The sequence below is a fragment of the Crocodylus siamensis genome, chromosome 1 (assembly GCF_052110815.1).
Source record: "Crocodylus siamensis isolate JL-2025a chromosome 1, ASM5211081v1, whole genome shotgun sequence".
In the NCBI taxonomy this organism is placed as follows: domain Eukaryota; kingdom Metazoa; phylum Chordata; order Crocodylia; family Crocodylidae; genus Crocodylus; species Crocodylus siamensis.
In genome coordinates, this window is record NC_143395.1 from 299,163,228 (window position 1) to 299,180,338 (window position 17,111).

The 17,111-nt window shown below is 43.9% G+C and overlaps 1 protein-coding gene across 1 annotated transcript in view; it reads left to right on the plus strand.

Moving 5' to 3' along the window:
• Positions 1–706: 706 nt before the first annotated feature.
• The window catches only part of IL33R (interleukin 33 receptor), a 118,796-nt gene continuing 102,391 nt past the window's right edge, over positions 707–17,111 (plus strand). The window contains exon 1 of the mRNA XM_090020726.1: positions 707–752. Within this exon, the coding sequence (XP_089876852.1) occupies positions 712–752 (41 nt within the window). The 5' untranslated portion in view covers positions 707–711. The remainder of the gene's footprint in view (positions 753–17,111) is intronic.

Here is a 17,111-nt window from a genome sequence, read left to right on the forward strand (position 1 = left end):
AGGTAGCCTGAGACTGTAGAAAGGCAGCTTTAAACTGCCTAGTCCACCTTCCTCTCCTTGTGGCTGGATGTGGCATAACAGTTTCTCTTCTGGCAACAGCCACTGCAGCTGTATGAGGTCTACCTGTTTTTGTGGTTCAGCCCTCCAGACGGGTCATGGTCAGCAAGGAGTGAACAGGTAGTTATACAAACAATATTTCAGCAACCTCATATCAGGCCTTGGCTACCAATGCTAGTAGAGCTCAGTGAGCCCTTGTCTCAGGGCTTCTGGTAGTCTTTACTCCTTGGATCAGAGAACTTCTTGCCATCTTCTGTTGTGGCTGGCAGAGGAATGCAAGCTGTCCTTCTAAGGTAAGTTGCACTCCAGGGACCCTGTAGAAAGCAGCTGAAGTCTGCTTCAACCAACTATTATCCCACTACATCATCTCTTTGTCTGTGACATATATAGCCTGTCACCCCACTCTTTTCCAGGCCAGGTATTTCTCTCCTAGCTTCTACACTGATGATGGATGATCTGGTTCTGTTGGAGGACTTTGACTATATTTCAGACAAGGACATCTTTGGAAGCCTAAACTGAGATTGCAGCTTCTGAATTCTGCCTTGGTTAACAACCTTTCTCTTCTTTCCAGCAGGGGCCGTGACAGCCCTGCAAGTTAGATTCCACCTACCTTTAACTTCACCATTCAGATCTTTCAAGTGGTCAAAATCCTCCATGAGTTCAAAAGTTGATGTTTTCTATCTCCGATGTAAAAGGTAGATTAAAAAAAAATAATAAAAGCCATATTTGGGTCCATTTTTATAATTATAAAAAGTACAATTAGGAAACACTAACCAAAAGTGTGCCTACTTACTTAATCTTGTATTTTTATTTCAAAACAAGCAAACAAACTAGGCCTTTTTAATACAAACCAAATGGGAAAAGAGTGGAATTTGGACATGGAGAAATGTGGTCTAGATAAAACTACTACAGGATGGATAGAGAACTGGCTCAAAAGCTGTAAACAAAAGGTAATTATTAACAGGTCTACGTCAGAATGGTAGGACTGGAGTCCCACAAGGGCCTGTGCTAGTCCTGGTGCCATTCAACATGCTTATTAACGATTTGGATGCTAGCAAAGACAAGTTTTTAAGCAAGTTTGTGGATCACACAAAACTGGGAAGGATTGTGAACATATTGGAGCATACAAGCATAATTTAGAAGGATCTTGACAGATTGGAAAGTTGGTTTAGAGCGAACAGGATAAAGTTCAGTGCAGAAAAATGCAAGGTGCAACACATAGGTGACACGTAGGGGGACACATACTCCCCCTCTGAGATTGGCCCTTGCTGGCTGGGGAGTGTGGGGTGACAGCTGAAACCCCTCCTGAGATTGTGGGAGTGCTGAGAGAAGCATCATTGGCACTTCTGGGCTTGCTGGCAGCACTTCCAGTTCTGGCAATTTGACTGCTGGTACCCCCCACCTCCAGTATCAGGAGGCACCAGTTCCTCATGGTGCTAAACTTTGGATGGATTAATCATAAACAAATATATCATGGGTGATACCTGGCTGGATGGTAGCACTATAGCAAAGACTTGGGTGTCTTTGGTAGATCACACACTGGATACGAGTTTGCAGTGTGATGCAGCGTCACAAAAGGCAAATATGCTTTTAGGCTGTATCAATAGAAGCACTAGGTGCAACACATGGGAGGTGATAGTGCCTCTGTACTCAGCACTGGTTAGGTCTTGTCTAGAGCTGTGTGCGCAGTTCTGGCCTCCACTTTTATAAAGGACATTGAGAATTTAGAGGGAGAGAGAATCCAGAGGTGGGCAACAAAGGTAATCAAAGGTTTGGAAGGCAAGTCATAGGAGGCTGAAAGAGCTAGGCCCATTCAGCTTGTGGAAAAGGTGCTTAAAAGGGGACAGGATATCAGTCTTCAAACACTTGAAGGGCTGCCATAAAGAAGAGGGAAAACTCCTTTCCTCTCTTGCTCCAGAGAGAAGGACGTGAACCGCTGGCTTGAAGCTGCAGCAAAAGTAGATTTAGATTGGATAGCCAGAAAAACTTTTTCACTGTGAGAATGGTGAGGCAGTAGCATGAATGTCACGTGCTGCTGGAGTTTGGGGGGGACAGCGAGCTGCTGTTGGTGGCAGGAGCGTGGTGGTGGTGAGCTCCTGCAGGCAGTGTCGGCAGCAGCCAGGAGCAGTTGGGGACCTCCCGCAGATGCCATTGGCAGTGTAGGTGGCAGGGTTGTGGGGCAAGTGGCGACCGCCCGCAGGCACTGCTGGCAGTGTTGGTGGTGCCTTTTTGCAGCGAGTGCACCACCAAGCTCGGGGATGCATGTGTACCCGTGTGCACCCCCAGTGCATGGCCAGTGGGCAGTAGAATAGACTGCCTAGGGAAGCTGTGGGTGGACTCTCTATCGCTGGAGTTGGTCAAAAAGAGGTTGGACAGCCAGTGGTTGTGGATGATCTAGGCACAGCTATGCACATTTTCTACCATAGGTTTATCCCATGCTTCTGGGCTTGTTGGGGACTTTAACTGGGGTGTGCCTATTCTCCTGCTTGGAGCAAAGCCAGAGTTTCTGGCTAAAGGGTCTTGCCCCTCTGCTAAGGTCTCACTGATCACTACATTTGGGGTCGGGGAATTTTATCCCATGGTCAGATTGGTATGGACTGTGGGAGTTTGCCTTCCTCTGTAGTGGGAGGCATGGCTTGATACCCCAGACCTTTTGAGCGTATGTTGGCAACATTTTATAGAAGCAGGACATCGGCTGCCATTCCCCTGGTTTAACTGTGGCAGATTAGGGTGTTAGGTCTATGTTGTGTCAGGGTTGAGGGTAGTCGTATGTAAAGTTTAGATTATGGTTATATGGGATGGTTTGGATAGGACTGAACCTGCCTTAGGCAGGGGGTTGGACTAGCTGACCTCTGGAAGTGACTTCCAGCCCTACTTCTCTATGACTCTGAGATATGGTATGTGTACAAAACCGTTGTGTATAATGAAATGAGAATTTCATGCATTGCATTTATGTAAAAGTGAGGCAATATCCTGTGGGATGAGCAAATTATATTAGCTGGAACTGATACATTTGGAAGGAAATGTCATGCTGTTGCATCAAGTTGCACCATCTGTGTATTCTCTACTATTTAAGAAAGAGGCTATAACCTGGAGTCCAGGCAGCACTCCTGATGCATCACTCCCCTGTAGGAGCAGCAGGTCCTTTCACAGCATCTGATGCAGTGAACTTGGCTTTGTGAAACCTTGTGCTCTCTCTGTATATCTTACAAAGTCTATAAATCAAATCTACCCTGCCTTCTGACTAACTTCAGACTAACAGGCTAATTCCCTCTGCGAACAGCATGAATATCCTTCCTTTCCCACAAGGGTTGAGATGGACTGTGCCCCAAAGTCAACTCATGGACTGAGTAGAAGCAGGGTTCTGCCTTGTGAAATACGCAAGGGAACAGCAGACCTGACCATGACTCCATATAGCAGGAGAGCAGTGGGGTAAGGTCCACCTTGGGATCATGGGTGTCACTTTTTAGCAGGTGTTAGCTGGTGAAAGTTGCTCAGCTGTCATGGGAGTGCTGGACAGGACTATTCTGCCTGCAAGGACAAACTCTCCCCAGTGGGCTCTGAATTGCATGAGGGTGGAGACTTCTGCAGCCAGAAAACCCAGCTGAGTGCAAGGGGGGAAGGGCACTAAGGCAGGGTGGAGTCTGGTTGCACCTGCCCTCTGGGGGCACTTTGCTCTGGGCTCAGCTGAGAGGGGGAGGCTTGGGTTCAGCTGCAGCCCGTGCGTTTCCTCCTCCCTGGTGCTGCTGGGTGCAGGGGGGTGCATCCCCACAGGAGGCTTGGACCCTGCTAGCCAGCACTCCCATCAGCTTGGGTCTTGCCTTTGCTCAGCTGCTTTGGGAAAGCTGAAGAACCAATAGAGTGGGTTCATAACAGGCTATAAGGGGAACAAGTTGCTATACTTGGGAGCTGCTTGCCTGCAAATCATCCTGGTGACTGACTGCCACAGGACATTAGAGCAAAGCCAGTTCTGGGCTTGCCCATGCCACAGCTGTTTTAATCCTTACTCTCATGTTGGGACTTACATATGGGCACATCTGGATTGGGCCTGTGGTAGCCCTCTGGATGCTTTTGTTGCTATGTTTAATAAGCCACTTTGAGGGACAAAGTCACCTCTGTCCTTGAGAGGGATTTTTTTTTTTTTTTTTTTTTAAAAAGGCAAGGATGTCTTAGGGTGATGTTTTTGATTGGGCCAACTGCATAGTTGGGACAGAATTAGGCAAGCTTTAAGGATACAGCCTCTGAATCAGAACTTCCTAGACCCAAAATATTGGAGGCTGCAAGTGGGAGAAGAACAGTGGGGAAAAAGCCCCCTGGTATCTCCAATTCACTCTCTCTTTCAGGATCTGCTCTCTGCCACTGTGTGATACAAGAGACTAGGCAAAAGGGACCTACGGTCTGACCCAGTAAATTGCAGTTCCTATATTTCTCATGCTCTTATGTTTCCAATGCAAGACATTCTTCATCAGGCCTGATCAGAACAAGTAAAACACAACCTAGTTACAGTGTGCATTTTCTAAAGTGACTGGAACTGCAAATGAATATTGGACAGTCAGCTGTTTGTTTTTCCTCAAGAAAACGCACAAAACCTACCAAAAAGATTCCACCCCCACCTCCATTTTGGAATACAGTCATTTAAATTGCATTTCCATGATAAAATCCATGAAAACTGAACATTCTTCATGTTTGCTCTCATTTTTTAATCCAGTGATTCTCAACCAGGGTGCTACAGCAAATGTCTTGCTGTATCCAGTTTAATTGGGCCATAAACAGTGAAGAGGAAGAGCTGGTCTTAGAAGGCTTGAAAATAGCAGCTGTGAAACTCATTAGCTACTGTTATCTCCCCTGATGTTCAAGGATTTTAATAGCAGCCTCCAAGGTGACTATTAGAAATCTTAAAGATGATGGGAGCTAGAGAGTGTTGGGGTTGCTGGTATCACACCATTTACAGTGCCATGGACATAAGGAGCACTCATGGTTTCCTTGCATTCAGTTCTGGTAAGTGCATGCATTTTTTTTCTGTTCCAAGGCTGTTCACTTATCTGGAGTACACTGCACTTACACACGTCAGGTATTCCTTTCCTGAAGGAATAGGCCAGATTCTAGTCTACCTATTAGGCTCTTAAGTAGAGCTACTAGTTTCCTAAGTATATTTCTGTTCTACCCTGATTGAATCCCTGAGACACTGTAATGCAAAAGTGAGTGCCTCCTGTTTCTCCTCTTCCTCTGTGCATTTTTGTGCATCTTGGCCATAAGGAGAAGATGATGGTGTATTACAAAAGAAGTAAAATTAATTGGATCCCAATTGGAACTTAGGAAATGGATTGCACTTAGGCACCTAAATCCAATTAGTCACCTAATAGGGAGGCTAGGAGCTCCTCATTGTCTTCGCTTCCACAGACTTTAACCCACTCAGAACTGAAAAAAATGCAAAAGCGCAAGCTCCTAAATGATGACTAAAAGGCATCAGAATAGTTTTTTCAGTTCATGGAAATTAATATATATATGTATATTTGCTGGTACAAAATATGCATTAACTTATTTAAAAGTAACAAAAAAGTCATTTTTATTTCCTGTTAATTTTTTCATGTTGCAGAAATAGGACTTGTTCACGTTCTTCCATCCATCCATTTGTCTAATGAGAAGGGATTCAGGAATGACTTAGAAATAGTTTTTAATATGCAAAGGTCTCTGAAGCGCCTAATTCTTTACAGCTTAAGTGAGGCTAATCATTTAGGGTTGTAGTCTTAGATCAACATGCAAAAGAGTTAAGAAAAAAAAAAAATTTGATCAAGATATTCCAAGTTAAGTAATGAATACAGTGAATAAATATATAGGGCTTTTTGTAGACACAAAATTTTAAAAGTCTCTTACTTTAATGCTTAATGTGCTCAACATCTGTGGAAGCCACAGCTAAGCAAGCCTAGGCCTGTTCAGTACTTGGAAGAGAATCATACAAGGGCGGTGGAGCAGGCTGGTGTTGCAAGAATTAGTAGTGATTCAGTGCTGGCACTCTTCTGAATTAGTCCCTCTGTTTTCACTGCCTCTGAAGCCCAGAGCATGAATACCTCCACTTGCTCCTTTTTTTTCTGCCGTTGCTAAATTCAGCAGGGAAGGGGCAGGTGAGTAGTGGCAGCGTTCCCCCTCTGGACTCCAGAGTCACTGGGGCAGGCCTATCCCCATCCGCTGGAGAGCTCAGAACTCACTACCCTGTGTTGACTGGGCAGTGATCTTGGAGCTCATTGCACATGCACAGAACAACCAAAGGACTGAGGAGAGGGACAGCCCCCTTGCCATGCTCCTGAATGGATGTACTTTGCTAGCAGGTAGATTATTCCCTCCAATATGTTGCAAACATGTCAATCATGATGAAAATTTTCTGTTATAAAGCACTCCATGAATAATGTATAGTCGCAATAATATCACATTATTAAAAGCATTGAAATACAGATGCAAAAAGGTTTTTTTCCTAAAAGTCAATATAAGACAAATAGAAGTTTTTTCTACTTCTTTCTCTCTCTCTTTTTTTTGTTGCCCTCTATAGTAAAAACATGACAGCAACAATGTTGTCTTCCTACAGTATAACAATTGTTTTTACTTCTCAATCAAGGTAGGTACGTTTAGATATTTTGCACTTTTTAATTTACAAGGTTTGCATAAGATGCTGATTATTATGGGCATTATTGCAGCCTAACCTAACTTTCCATGGAATATCACTGCTTCCACAACTTGCACATTAACGGAAATTGGAACAAATGTAACTCTTTCCAGGCTGGTCTCTGTGGCTGCCTATACACGTACTTGGAAGTGGGGAGGGTGTTTTAATTAAAACAGTTCTTGGACAGCCACTCTAATTTAAATGGCTCACTGTCATGTGTATTAAACTCCCTCCCCCCCTTTAAAAATGGCCATGGGGGCACTTTAACTAACGCTTATTCAACAAAGCTTTACTTAATGCATCCCTATAATTTTGAAACACAGGAGGACTTAATACGTGTGGTGCTGAGGCAACGCTGGAGCTTTCTAATTAGAATGCGGAGCAAACTTGATTAATCCTGGAACAAACTCAATCAAATTAGAACATTAGCAATCACATCTATAGGCACTCTGTATGCCCCAGTTAGCATCCTGCTCTTTGATGGAGTATTTTCTGGTTACCATCACCTGTTGTAATAGGAGAAATTCAGAGTTTAGACTTCTGAAAGGAATTTTGAAAAAATGGGAGGGTTGGAGGAAGAGCCCAGTTTCTTGTACCTGTATTTGATACCATACAAATAAAGTTATTAAAAAATAAGCTTACTGGAAAACAGATGGAAGCTGAATCAGGTTCAGAGAAGGACTACAGGGATGTTCAGGGGAATGGAGACCCTGTCGGAATAAGAGAAGGCTGAGGGCAGGGACATGTATCACTCAGACCTGTTTAAATGTGGTTTAAACCTGAAAGAGAGAGACTTGTAGGCCTGTTAAGCCAGTTGAAAGCTGCCTGGAATAGTTGAAAAGTATACCTGGAAAGTCAGGTACTATTTTGAACTGGTTCACAGTGCACCAGTTGAGCGTTATGTGTGGAAATCAAGCACTGGTCTAGTCAGTCCTCCAGGTATCCCACACTGCATTGCCCCTCACCCTGCCCACACTGCTGCAACTGTCTGGTCTGGTAGCCAGCCAGAGCTCTACTGCCACCTCATTTTTCTTTTTGTTGGTTCTCCTTATCAATGAGCTTAATTGTTCAATAAAAGCTATCCTAACCAGCTATGTCCTTGCTGCGTATCACTAGGGATCTACGCTGCTGTTTGGTGGAGGTGCCCTGGCAGGCCCACCCCTTGCCACTTGCTCTTTATCAGCTGGGAGGCAAAATATTTGGCAGTTTTGACTCCCACCTAATCAGTGGGAGTCAAAAATGATTATATCAGTAAGGCAGAGGCATCACTGTTAAAGTTTGCCTCCTGGGCAGCAGAGGCATACCTGACTGGATTTATGCTCTGGGGTGCAAGAATGGAGGTAGTGGGACTTCAGTCTCCACCCATATGGAGTGGGTACAGCAGTCTCCCCATCAGCCTTGCCCTCCCTTCCTGCGGGAGGAACTGCTGCTACAGCCAGGTTGACCCTCCCCTGGCAGCCACTGCAGATTGATATGCTGAGTGATGATGCAAAGCCCTTCATTTGATAGCAGTTGTAGGGCAGAAAAAGGATAATCTAGCTATTGGTAGTGACATTACCCCTCCAGCAGTGGAACCTCTCATAGTGGGGAGGAGTGGGAGGGAGAAGGCTGATGAGGTTACCTTTGCTCTCTGCAAGGCAGGAGCCTTTATACCGCCCACCTCCATTTCAGTATCCCCTTGCCTGCCTCCATTCCAGCACCCTCTTTTACTGAGCACCCACCCTTAGTTACACTCCTGTAGTGGGGTAAATGTGAGGGAAAGAATAGAAGTGTTTGAGCTAATGGATGAGAACAAATGGCTATAGCTATCGGAAGACTGTTCCTAACCATCAGAGCAATCAAATCTAGTACAGCCTTCTTAATGGAACAGTTGAGGCAAAAGACTTAACTGGTTTAAGATGGGCAAATTTATGTAAGAGATTTCTGTGGCACAATAGGGGATTGGACTTCATGGCCCGGCAAGACCCTTCCAATTCCTAAGTGATACTCTATGCCTCCACAATTAGAAAAAGAAATTCTTTGCATCAGAAGGTTAATTGCAGAGTAATAGCATACATTGTTCATTGCTTCCTGGTTTTTGTTAACACTAGTAAGAACATACTATTGTAAAAATGATCATAATGCTTTTATATGTGAAAATATATGTGAAAATAATTTAAAGTGCTTTTATAGATAACATACCAAATGATATCCTCCTGTCCAGAGTCTTACAACAGCACACAGCTTTAGGGATGAGTTTGGAGAAGACACAAATTATGTATCTGTCTCCGTATAGACACTTTGGCTGTGTCCAGACAAGTGTGAATGTGCATTTCCCTGGGAACAAGTAACAGCGGCATGCCTTGTGCTGCTGCTACTTGTCCCTGGGGAACGCTCATGCTATGCATGCTCTGGCATGGGGCAGGTTACCTTGGGTGGGGTAGAAGAGGCTGGGGCCAGTAACTGTGCTGGCCCCAGCAGCCTACTTGGGGTTGTGGGGGCCTCAGGGAGCTGCAACCATGGTGCTTCTGCAGCAGGGAGTCTGGATGGCAGCCGGAGTGGCTCCAGTTGGCCAGGCTCTGCTTCTGTGCATGCTGCTACCACATGTGCCGGCCCCTTTTTTCAGCAAAGTAGCAGCACGGGGAATGCCTGCATGTGTGGTGTGTGGTGCCACAGATAGATCTGCAGTACTACATACTGTACATCCACGCTCTGGACATGTTCTTTGTGGCTTTGGAAAGGTCATTCATATGTGGTACAACTTAGCTTTCATTTCCCGTGGTGGCTGTAATGGTCCTTTCATTAGCCTCTCTGCCTGTAACTTACCTTCTCTATGAAAGGGCATCGAGCATGGCTTCCCTAAATACATTGTCCTGGGAATTAAAAAACAAAACAAAAAACATATTAGAGTTTTGTTGCAGAAGGGGATGATCTCAATTTCTCACTACGTTTTTAAGTATTTATATGCATTTTATAAATATAAGGAGCTTTGGGGAGAGGGTTCTGGCTCTATAGGTACAGGATCAACCTCATCCTTCATTCTGACAGGGATTATAGCAACAGCTTAACTATGCACAGTAGCAGAGGCAGGGCAGGAAGCTGAGAATATTCTATTCAATTAAAAATGACAGGACTATTGGATAGCCAGAAGGTAATTATTGATTGGAATGTAACACTGTCTCCAGATCAGAGTTGCTATCTCCTAATAAAAAGCTCCCTTCTGAACCTCTTTGACTTCAATGGAAATCGAATCCTGCCAGTGCTGAGAACCTTAAAAAAAAAAAAAAAATCCTACTCTTAATGCTCACATGGAAAGAGTTGCTACGGCAACCATTTGTACAATAACAATTTAAACTTCAAAGTTCCATTGATTTTTAGTGCTTTCACACACAAAGATCAGAACGTGCGTTATTCTGTCTTGAATTTCAGATGAAGTTAAGAATAAGATGGAAACAGAAAGACGGGAAACTCAAAGTTTCTGCGCGTCTGTTTGTGCAAATGTGAAAACATGATTCGGGTATTTTCTACCCAACCTGCAATACAGAAACAGTAGCCCTACAAGAAAGGGAGACAGTTGCATTCAGTATACAGCGGGGAAAAAATCAGCAGCGTAACTACATCCCCCATGCTGTTTGTACGTAACTAGATGACATTTCCATTCTGAAGATGAATAAGTGTACTTGTCTGTCCTGTAACTACTTTAAGGATGAGTTTGGAAACAGTAGTCAACTTTATTTTATTTATTTTTTATTATTATTTTTCTATGTTAATAATGTTTTACAGATTTTAAGCTTTTGTCCAGTTCTTCATTTTGTCTTCCTCTAGAGCAGGGGTTTTCAATTTTTTTTAACAAGTGTACCCCTTCTCTCTCAAAGTTCCAGCTCATGTATCCCTTTATATTTTTTCTTGTTTTTAAGGGGTGGGGGTACAGATTGAGGCCCCCATGGTGAGGGAGGGAGTAGAGCTGGGGCTGCACAGTCAGGGCAAAGCGTGGGACAGCTGTGAGCAGCTCAGGGAGCTCAGGGGGAGGGGGGTGGCTCCCGCCAGTGAACGCACCCCTGAAGCACTTGGGGCATATGCCCCTGGATCTGCATGCAGGGTGGGGTGGGCTGCTGCAGTGGGCTGGGGTTGGTGCTGGGCTGTTCCTAGTGGGGAGTTGGGCCAGGCTGCTCTTGGGGTGGGTGGCGGTGGTGCTGGGAGAGGGCTAAAGGGTGGGGTTACGGTGAATTTTGGAGTGGCTGCAGCCCCTCCCATAGCCCCCCTCCCAGCGCTGCCACTACCTGCCCCTGAGCATAGCCTGGCCCCAGCCCCTGCTGGGAACAGCCTAGCCCCAGCCTGCAGCAGCAGCCCACCCTGTGCAAAGATCTGGGGTACGTGCCCTTCTGGGGTGCGTACAGCAGCAGGAGCTGTCCCCTACATGGCTCAGTTTGGTGCCTTATCCCAGCTGGGCAGCCCCTGCCCCAGCCCCACTTCCTTCCCCACAGCTGGGGCCTTGATCTGCCCCCTCCCAGGTCCTCGCAACACACTTACAGCTGGACCCAGCTGCTCTCCTGGCCACTTGCATGCTGTGCCGCAGCTGCATGCATGCACACAGCATTTATCGGCCACACTATGTCTGTGTACCCCCTAGGATCTTTTTACGTACCCCTAGGGGTACTTATACCCCTGTTTAACAACCCCTGTTCTAGAATTCATCAGTGTAGGAACTTTATTTGGTTTCTTCCTGCAGAAGTGAGCTATGAAGGGATTGATTAAAATATTTAAATAGATCTTTTTGTAGGGTTGGAGTAGCAATTAAGTGTATAATTATATTTCTTCACAAATGTTGCAATGGACTAAATTAATATAATAGAGAATATGATCAGAATTCTTTCATCCTCTGAAGATGAGCTGATGGAATGTGTAGGGAGAGGTGATTTTCCCTCCCATCCCCTCCTTCCTGAGAAGCTCCACATTAGAATTGTGAGGCTGCAACCATAGAAAATATGGTAAGTTGTTAAGTTGGCTATTTTATGTTCATTGCAGGAATTTAAAAAAACTATAGCAAAACATATCTGACATTAACACTTTCAAGACTCTTGAATATTTACACTTTAATAAAAAATATGGTATTGGAGAAGAGACGTTAATTTCATCCAGTGCAACATTTGTGTGTCTTCATTTGAAATGTCTCAAAGATGAGAAGATTATCTTTCCCATTCATTGGTGTAAGCTAAAAATAGTACTTTTGTCAGCAAGTCCTGATATTTAAAATGGAATATTTTAAAATGCAAATTATTGATATTTATATCTAGTAATGGAAAAAAATACAACAGTTTTTAAATGTAGAAAGAATGTTTTCAGAAAAACTCAAGTAACTATATGAAAATTAACTTTTATGTTTGTCCTCTGAAGATGCATACTAATTACTGACTCCTATGTTTGGTGCGTGCTTCATGTTTAATAAACTATATCAGAAATTCAGCTCTAATTTCTAAGCAGATGAATCACATGGCCAGCAGGTGGTGTATTCCTCACTCGAAAATGAGGTGCAAGTGTCTTGGCTAAGTTTTGTTTTCCAGGGAGAATTAAGTGGGAAGTAGGTATCTAATATGGGGTCATCGTTTCTCCCTGTTGTATTAAGGCTCCTTAACTCTACAAGTTAATAAGAACATGGTATGTTAAAAATAGCAGTGGTTGCTGTAGTTGCTTTCCGCCTTGCCATCCAGATCCTCTCGCATTGTAGAAGGTGTGCTAGGTGGAGCGCTAAGAGCCCCATGGGTTCTAGACTTGCTTTTCTACTGACTACAGTCATTTGAAAACCTTATTAATAAGCTAGGATTCATACCCACTGAGAAGCTGCACAAGGTCAGATTCTCTGATAACCCCCCAAATCTGCAATTAAAATGAAATGCCACTAATATATATCAATTGAACACAATGTTTTATTGATATATTTACTATTTTAAAGCAATTTCGAAGCCCACCAGTGCCTCAATCACTATAATAAAATAAATTCTAAATAACTATAAATGTTGGCATTTGATTTGGGGTTCTTTATCATGGAAAATTTGAGAAACACCTCAAATTTGGCAGGCTCAAGTCTCATCCTCTTTTCCATATGGCTACTTAGAAAGCATGTGCCAGTCTTTGTGCTTGGCTAGGCTGTCTGTATAATGGGGATACTCATGCCCATGTAGCCAAGTGTGGAGTGCTAGTAGTGGCTCCTTAATTTGTTTTTGCTTCTTGTTGTCAGGCCTAATGAAATTTGCTTTTTCTAAACAAAAATGACATGGGTAACTACATTAAAAGAATATTGTTAATGTTGCAAAGTAAATCACTTAAAACCCATGAAATACCAGAATATTTCCTTATAGTACAGTCTTTTAATTACATATTCATGGTTTTTAACATTTTCCCATGACACCCCTGCTTCATTCAGTGCAGAAAATGGAAGGTGCTCAGAGAATCATTCAGGTTTGTATAGTGCATGAAACTGTTTGTAAGACTCTGGTGTTACTTGCTGCATAACTTGGAAGATGGCTAGAGAATAAACCAGTGGAGTTAAAGTAGCTGAAGTCACTCAGAACTTCCTTGTATCCAGTGGTGGATTAAAACTTACTGGGGCCCTGGGAAAGCAGAAAATTGCAGCCCCCTTACACCTCATTATAAATATGAATTTATTAATGCTTTTTAACACAGACCCATTAAATGTTTACAGGGTGCATTAATAAATAAAGCACAAGACTTGATCTCGAAATTCACTACTCAATTTTGCCACACAAAACTGAATAAAACAACCTCCTTAGGAAAATGACTCAGCTGCATGGGGTTGCTGTAAATGAAGAATAACACAAAAGGAATGATGGTTTAGATTAGTGGTCATGTAGACACTTGTTTGACTATTTTTTTTAATACATATTTTACATTGTACCTACACCACGATCAACTACTAAGAGAAAAATACAGGCCATGCCAATAGCCTCTAGTACGAGTCTAAGAATACCATTAGTGATTCTTAAAATTAAAATAAAGCAGTAGGCCTATACTGTACATCTCAATTATTTTTATCATTCCTGAAATATTAGACATGTGCTAAACTTCATATACTGTAAATCTCTCTCTTATATACCCATTACACCTGTGTTCTAATGCTACCATCACATAATTATGTAACAAAAATGTGAAATAATACAAACATAACATCTCATGACCAAGGATTGTTTTTTTCTGATTAGAAAAAAAATTACAAATTCTCTGATAACCCCCCAAATCTGCAATTAAAATGAAATGCCACTAATAGGTATCAATTGAACATAATGTTTTATTGATATATTTACTATTTTAAAGCAATTTTGAAGCCCACCAGTGCCTCAATCACTATAATAAAATAAATTCTAAATACCTATAAATGTAGGCATTTGATTTGGGGTTCTTTATCATGGAAAATAAGAGCTCCCCCTCTGCTTACAGAACACAGGTCCAAGTCCCTCAGTCCCATGCCACAGCCCTCCAGCCATGCTGGTGCACCTTATTCTCTACCCCACAGATCTGGGGGGCATGAGTCCCTCCCGCACACAGTGTGCTCAGCAGCAGGGAGTTGGCTTCATGTTCCCACCCCTCAACAAGCTGCCTGTGGCCTTGCCCAAACCCCAGGCACCATCCAGCTGGGAAGCATCCCCAGCCCCATCCCTGCCCTACCAACTCCCTCCCTCCCTATGGGAGCCTCAATCCCTCCTCCTCCTTTACCAGACTTACCTGCAGGAGCTGCTCTCCAGGCTGCCTGGCTTATGGCAGCAGAAGCGCACCAATATGAAAGACACCAGTTCTTACACAACAACAGCCATGTGTTCTATATGTGGTATTGCTGATAAGTTATAAATCTAGATAACAGCTTGGAGGAATACAAAAAAAAATTACCTCTAACAAACAGGCTGATGTCTTGTGAAATGTTATGCTGTTTTCCCTTGTAAGTATATGATGTTTTGCAGGTGTAGTTTCCTTGGTCGTGTCCACTTGTACTGCTGATCAGTAGATATTCATTCAAAGGGATAAACCTTCTCCCTTCAAGCATTTTACATTCCTAAAAAGAAATCAAGTAGTCTGTTAAATCACCTCATTTCCATCCAGGCTGTATGATACAGCCTCTAATGGACTTCATCAAGTGCAAGTCTCCCTGGCTTGTCTAGAAAAATGACAAACATTTCACCAGGCTCCAGGACAAGGCTCAAATACACTCCAAATCCCTCCAGAGGCCAGAACTTGCCTTCTCAGGGTAGGGGGGAGCAACTGAAGCAACCGGAAGAAACCTGACTTTTCCAGGTACTTAAAGCTTTTAATAGCATTTGCACAGTGTGTATCTCAATTGGTCCCCCTAACACCACAAAGAGGTGGGTTGGTAATCTTTATTATTATTCCATTCCTGCTAGACATGGGTGTTTGAGCTGCTACAATTTCAGGACTCACTGAGCCTTATGTATATAACTTGGTTAGTCTACTACACTACAAATTTGCCTGGCCAGAGTGCAGGCTTATTGGGCATGCTCAGTAGCTGCATCAACGCTTGGGCATGCACAATGTACCCAGAGTAGACCTGCACTTAGACAACTAGTAAGTGTTGATGCAGCTACTGAGTATGCCCAGTAAGTCTGCACTCTGGCCAGGCAAGTATGTAATGTAGTAGACTCACCAAGTTATGTGCATAAGGCACAGTGAGTCCTGAAACTGTAGCTGCTCAAACAGGGTTGGCAATGAGCTTGGAGGAATTGGGTGGGCTAGCAGCATATGCGGGGGAGGTTGGGAGGAACTGGGGAGCTAGTGGGGTCCATGGTGGGGATCAGAGGATTTGGGAAGGGTTGGCAGGATTGGAGAGGCCCACCCCACCACCTTTGTCCTGGGCTTCCCCGCTTTCTACCCCCCACCCTGCAGTGCTGCAAACTGCTCCTAGGCCAGTTTTACCAGCATTCACCAGTCTTGGGAGCTCAGGTGAAGTAAATCTTGGTGCAGGGGGTGGGCAGATTCATGGGGGGATTTGACATAATTGGAAAGGGCTCTCCCCCCTGACTAGGGCCTATTTTTAGCCCCCCAACCCCATACCAATCCTGCCTTCTCCTCCCCCCACCCTGACTTTGATTGGCTCCTGATACCAGCAAATAGCAGTAGGACCAGGAATGGCTTGCAGGACTGGGGGGTTTGGTGGGCTGGGGGGGGGGGGGGGACTAGGGGCTGGTCCTTGGGGGAAGGGGCTAAAAATAACCTGGTGTCAGGCAGGGATAGGAAAAGTGCAGCCCTAGGGCTGGGATCAGTGGCTCAGCCTGGAGCTGAGCTGTGAACTATATAGAAGTTCAGTTAGATCAGTCTACCTGTACCTGATCTAACTTAGTGAACCTTTGAGCTACAGTTAAATTGAGTGGGTCAGCCATTTTTGACAGATCTAACCTTCTTGGGACTTCTGTACAGTTTGCACTTAAACTGACTTAAGTAGGGATTTAAGTATGAGGTCTACACATGGGTAAACTAAGCTAGATTAGGTGGCCACTTTTAACACAATCTAACTTTCCTCTAAGCTCCCTGAATGTCTGTATGTACCCAGACACTGATATATATTATAAAAGCAGAGTTTTTGAAGAGGAAAATAAGAGCATTTCCAAATCAGAATGCATTGGGCTTGGAGCTGAAGTGTTGCATCATTTCTCTGGTATGAGCAAGCCTTGAAAATTAAAATCAGAGGGCTGGCAGCACTGCTTATTATTTGGGTTTTTCAACACTTTTTATTGTAATATCCTGTTTTCCATGACTTAACTTAGCTAGACGTTAGCCATTTTGGGTTGAACTTTTCCATGCTTGCAGTATGACTTGAGATGAGCTGTTGAGGAATTTTCAGTCCTTTCTGAGAACAAATTTTGGGAAAATGTTCTGCTCACGATATAAGGGTCACTTGACCCCCTCCCTCCCTCCCTCTCCTCAAAGCTTCTAGTATCCTTAAGTTTTGAAGCCGGTACTTTATATTTGTCAGGGGTAGACTTTGGGTGAGGAGCATGCTTTTTGTTGTTACTATGGATACCTGTCTAGATTGGGCTGAGTTTGAAGCCTTTGGAAAACTTATCTGCACAAGCTCAGTAGAGCAAAGGTATGAACATTTGGCCCTTGAAGCTGCTGTATCCAACCTGCTGGGCTACCCAGTAGTCAACCAGAAGTTGAGGGGCATAGTCAAGTGGGAAATGATCCCACACTTACTACTGCTGCTTACCCCATGCTAAAGCTGGAGCTGCCACTATATCCAATGCTAGAAGTGAAGCTATGACAGCTACAAGCTCTGCATGCTCCATGCTCAAGCTTCTACCATGTGCCACAGGCTAGATCTGGCCTGCAAGAAAACTCGTGGTCCAAATCTGGCCCAGGGCATGAGGTGAGTGCACACCCCTGTGTGACATGCCAT